Genomic DNA, 4,463 nt, shown 5'->3' with positions numbered 1-4,463 from the left:
CAGGAACATCTTTGTCAGGAGAGCAGTGAGAAGAAAAGGGGTGCTTGTCAAAAACTTTGTTTCTCTGTACCTGTGTTAAAGATACAGAGTCTTCTCCCACGCCAAATCTAGCCATTCTAACTGAAGTTGATAGCTCAGTTTGTTCTTCAGCCTGTGTGACTGGGCCCACAAATGCTCACACACGCATGAAGCTCCTTCTACTGAATCAGACCCGAGGTCCATCAAAGTCAATATTGTCCACTTTGACTGGCAATGGCTCTCCAGGGTATCAGGCACAGGTCTTTTAGCGTCACCTACTACCTGATCTTTTTAACTGGAGATGCTGAGGGTTGAACCTGGGACCTTCTACATGCAAAAGCAGGTGCTCTACCACTGAGCCATAGCCCCTCCCCCTTGGATATTCGTGCTAATGGGGGTGGGTGGGGGTGGAAGCAGGATTTTTCATATATCAGAGACTTGGATAACACAGAGAGCAATTCTAAATTGTAGACTGATTGATAATGCAGCCATTCTCAGAGCAAGACTGTTGATTCTTAAGAACTAGCTAGGTATCTTGTGTCAGGCTTGCATGGGAATGGCTGGAGATGGTGCCTGGAGCCTTCTTGAGCTCATTCTGTGAGGAAGGTGGCTGCCCATGTGCTTTGCTGTGATTAGCCAGATTAGGGGGGTCAGGTCACTCATTTTAGGATACATTCACCTGGCAAGAACTTCTGGGGGGGCGGAGTCGGGTGTTGAGACCTGCGGCCACAGTAGGCCTGTTGATGCTTGTGTGAGGCAGTGATGCAGCAAGCTGTTTTCCAACATAAAGACAGACAATAGGAGTCCATTAAGATCATACAGCATTGGAGAAGATAAATAGGGAGCAGGCACTTGCTGTTCCCAGAAGTCTTAAGCTTTCTACAGCTGTTGGCATGCTGATTCCAGGGAATAAGACAAATGATACAAACACGATTCTGAGAGCCAATGTGGTGGTGCAGTTAGGCTAGGATTTGAGAGGCTCATTCAAAGCCCCACTCTGCTGTGGAAGCTTGCTGGGTCACCCTGGACCACGCACTCTCAGCCTAACTTGTCTCGCAGGGCTGTTGTGAGGATAAAATGGAAGAGATTGATATCAGTCACTTCGGGCCCCAATTGGGGAGAAAGGCCAGGGTATAAATGAAGTAAATAACTTGAAGGTGCTGACTTACGCCAGTCTAACAGATCAGTCGAAATAAGGATTTTGGCTGATGTGCATTGAAAGTCATGAGAGGTAGGAGATCATCTACCAGGATTTATTAAAGAGCAGGTTCCCAGCAATTCGAGGAAAAGAGATTTCTCTTCTTGTAGATCATCTGGAATTGATTGGCTATGGTGGTAACAATGGTAACTAGCCTCCAAAAGAAGAATAGGCCTCTGTCAGGCAATTTTACCAAGCTGGATAGGAACAGGTATTGGCTGGGTACTGTATCTGGGAAAACCCAAACTGTAATTTGGACTAGATGGTGCAAAGGAGGAAAATTTGCACATGTGCTTTTATGGTCTTTTCATTGCGGTTATGAGGAACTTAAAGGTTTTCTTTAACCTTCTTAGTAGGAGCTGAAGGGACAAGATTGAATTGGAGGGGAAGATAAGCAGGAGGGGGAGGGTCCTTATCCTGCATTGCTGGAGAGAGCTGAGGCTGCTCAGTCCGCATGATCCCCACAGTCCTGAATCTCTCCTTCTCCACCGATAAATCCTGTAGTTCCTCTCTAGCCATCTCTTCTCTTCCTCTCTGATAGAACGGGCAGGGCAGCTGGGGAAGCGAAGGGGAGGCATGCCTCCCCAGTCGGTCTTCCCTTCCCCAGCCAGTGTTCCCCTCCCTGGGTAGGCTTTCCCTTCCTTCCTCGCTCCCCCCATCTATTTGCTTTCTTTCCACCTCTTTCTTTTGTTTCACCTTCCTTTCTCTCTCCCTTCCTTCCTTCCTCCCCCCTCTCATCTATTACCAGCTTGGTGTAGTGGTTAAGTGCGTGGACTCTAATCTGGGAGAACCGGGTTTGATTCCCCACTCTTCCACTTGCACCTGCTGGATGACCTTGGGCAAGCCATAGTTCTGTCAGAGCTGTACTTGAAAGAGCAGTTTTCTCAGAGCTCTCTCAGCCCCACCTACCTCACAGGGTGTCTGTTGTGGGGAGGGGGAGGGGAAGGGAAAGGAGATAGTAAGCCGCTCTGAGACTCCAAGTGAAGGGCGGGGTATATATCCAATCTCCGGATTGCAAGACTAGATCTAATGAGTGGAAGTTACAAGGGAGTCGTTACCGACTAAATATCAGTAGAAACTTCCTAACTGTAAGAGTGGTTGAGCAGTGGAACAGTCTGCCTCGGGAGGTGGTGGATGCTCCTTCACTGTACGTTTTCAAGTGGAGGCTGGACGACCATCTTTTGGCTATGCTTCTGCAGAGTGCAGGGGGTTGGACTAGATGACCTGCAAGGTCCCTTCCAACTCTAACATTCCATGATCCTCCTCCTCCGATTCTTTCTCTCTCCCTCACCTTCTTTTGTCCTTCCTTCCTTCCTTCCTTCCTTCCTTCCTTCCTTCCTCTTTTTCTCCCTCCCTTCCTTTTCTCTCCCTTCCTTCATTTCCCCTCCCTTCCCCATCTATTTGCTTTCCTTGTTTCTCTCTCTATCTCTTTCATTGTTTCTTTTTACCTCTATTTCTCTCTCTCTGAGACAAATAAATATCATTAGCAAACAAATATCATTGGACAAATAAATATCAATATCTGGTTTTACCCCTTTGGTTTTTATTTTTGTTAATAAACAAATTTGCATATTTTGCAGTAAAAACTTGTGTGTAATATTTGTTCATGTCTTGCGGCTCTCAAATATCTGACATTTGTTCTATGTGGCTCTTATGTTAAGCAAGTTTGGCCACCCTTGTGATAGAACATGGCTAGCGAGGCTTACCTCTGTGTCTTTATAACCAAATATGCCCTTGTGCGTGTGACAGCTGGGCTGCTTCTGCTCAGTGATTCACTCCGTGTGTGTGTCAGCCAAGCAGGTGTGTGGGAGTACTCGTGTTTGAGCTCATTCTATGTGTGGGGTGCATGGCACTGTTTTGCTGCAAATCTATCTGTTGGCATTGACTTTCACGTTCTGCATGATTTTTTTTCTCCAAACCATGAATAGATCTTGGTAGCTAAACAATGGTCTTGACTTTATCTAACTCTGTGAAGGATTTCAACGGACAGAGAATGTTCCTTCTAATGCCAAATGTTGTGTAATTGTCTGCCCCCATCATATGTGGGTTGTCCAGAAGAAAAAGGTATGTGTTGTACATCTCTCTTTCTGGGCTCAGCACTACCATTGATAATACAAAGAGCCTTGACTACAGAGACTAGAGTTGTGCCACTCTGTAGAAAGCTCTGCAGACCCGGCCAATGTTGTTTCCATTTTGAAGTGGAAGTGCAAGGAGTGCAAATGGTGTCACTCATCAGATCTGTCTCTCTTTTAGCTGCAGATATTCAGTGTTCCTTCTCCTTGTGCCATGGAACAGGATTTGGCCAGCGGGGTCACCATTGCCCAGGTGCTGCACAAGATGTGAGTGTCATGGAATCTGTGACTGTAGCCTAGGATGGAGGTGTCTTAAAGGGATTTCTTGAGAGGCCATTTGATAGAAAATTCCACCTGTGGGCTCCCTGAATTTTTCCACTGTGCTTCCCTGCTTGTACCCTGGCCAGCAAGTTGACTAGCTAAATGGGCTCTGCCAGCAACTGACGACAAAAGTAGATTGGAATCTTCTTCCTTTCTCTTGTTATAACAAGTAGTTTGTAACTGGTTGGCTTGGTGCAGGCTGCAGCTTGGCAGAGGAAAACCAGTTGACAGTCGTCCCTCTTTGCCATGATGAATTCATGTAGGGTCAGATGAAGGAATTCTTGGCTTGCGAGGTGGCAGTCAAGTGGAGCAAGACACAGTGGGATAGCTCTCATATAATCTGTCACCTGAAGCTTTAAATGGGAGATGTTAGAAGGGCTGAGAACGTGTGGCCATCTGTTGGAGTCTCTGTCTTCAACCATGGCATTATGGTTTTCCTTTCCAGAGATCCCTCTTGGTTCAATGAAACGTGGCTCCTACGGATTAAAGATGATGCTGGTGACAACTGGAGGCTGAAGGTATGAAGTGGGGGTGGGGCAAGGTGACATCACAAAGACCAAGGTGCACAGCAAGCCAAATACAGCCGTGAGATAAGTGTCTCATGACCTCTGGAAGCTGTTGGTATCTTGAAAGCAAAGGTTCTCTTTGGTTTACTGAATGTTGTGACATTTTCAGGGGTTTTTATTTATTTATTTCTATTTGTATTCCACCCTCACTGCAAGTGGGTTCAGGGTAGGTTCCATCATAAAATTCACAATACGACTGTTAAAATATATCTAAAAACCTATCTAAGGCCCCGGTCACACGGGCTGGATATTGTGGGGGGGGGGGAGGGGCGGCGGTTTGCCCCGGAG

General features: G+C 46.6%; 1 protein-coding gene across 2 annotated transcripts in view; it reads left to right on the top strand.

Moving 5' to 3' along the window:
- HOOK2 (hook microtubule-tethering protein 2) overlaps positions 1-4,463 on the top strand; it is a 29,620-nt gene that overhangs the window by 3,312 nt on the left and 21,845 nt on the right. For both annotated transcript variants that reach the window (XM_015415838.1, XM_015415837.1), the window contains exons 2-3: positions 3,470-3,555; positions 4,055-4,127. In XM_015415838.1, coding sequence (XP_015271324.1) covers positions 3,470-3,555; positions 4,055-4,127 — 159 coding nt within the window. The remainder of the gene's footprint in view (positions 1-3,469; positions 3,556-4,054; positions 4,128-4,463) is intronic.

Source organism: Gekko japonicus, unplaced genomic scaffold (assembly GCF_001447785.1).
Source record: "Gekko japonicus isolate JY-2015 unplaced genomic scaffold, Gekko_japonicus_V1.1 scaffold46, whole genome shotgun sequence".
Classification (NCBI taxonomy): Eukaryota; Metazoa; Chordata; class Lepidosauria; order Squamata; family Gekkonidae; genus Gekko; species Gekko japonicus.
Note: the sequence above shows the minus strand (reverse complement) of the source record. Positions and strands in the feature narration are given on the sequence as shown.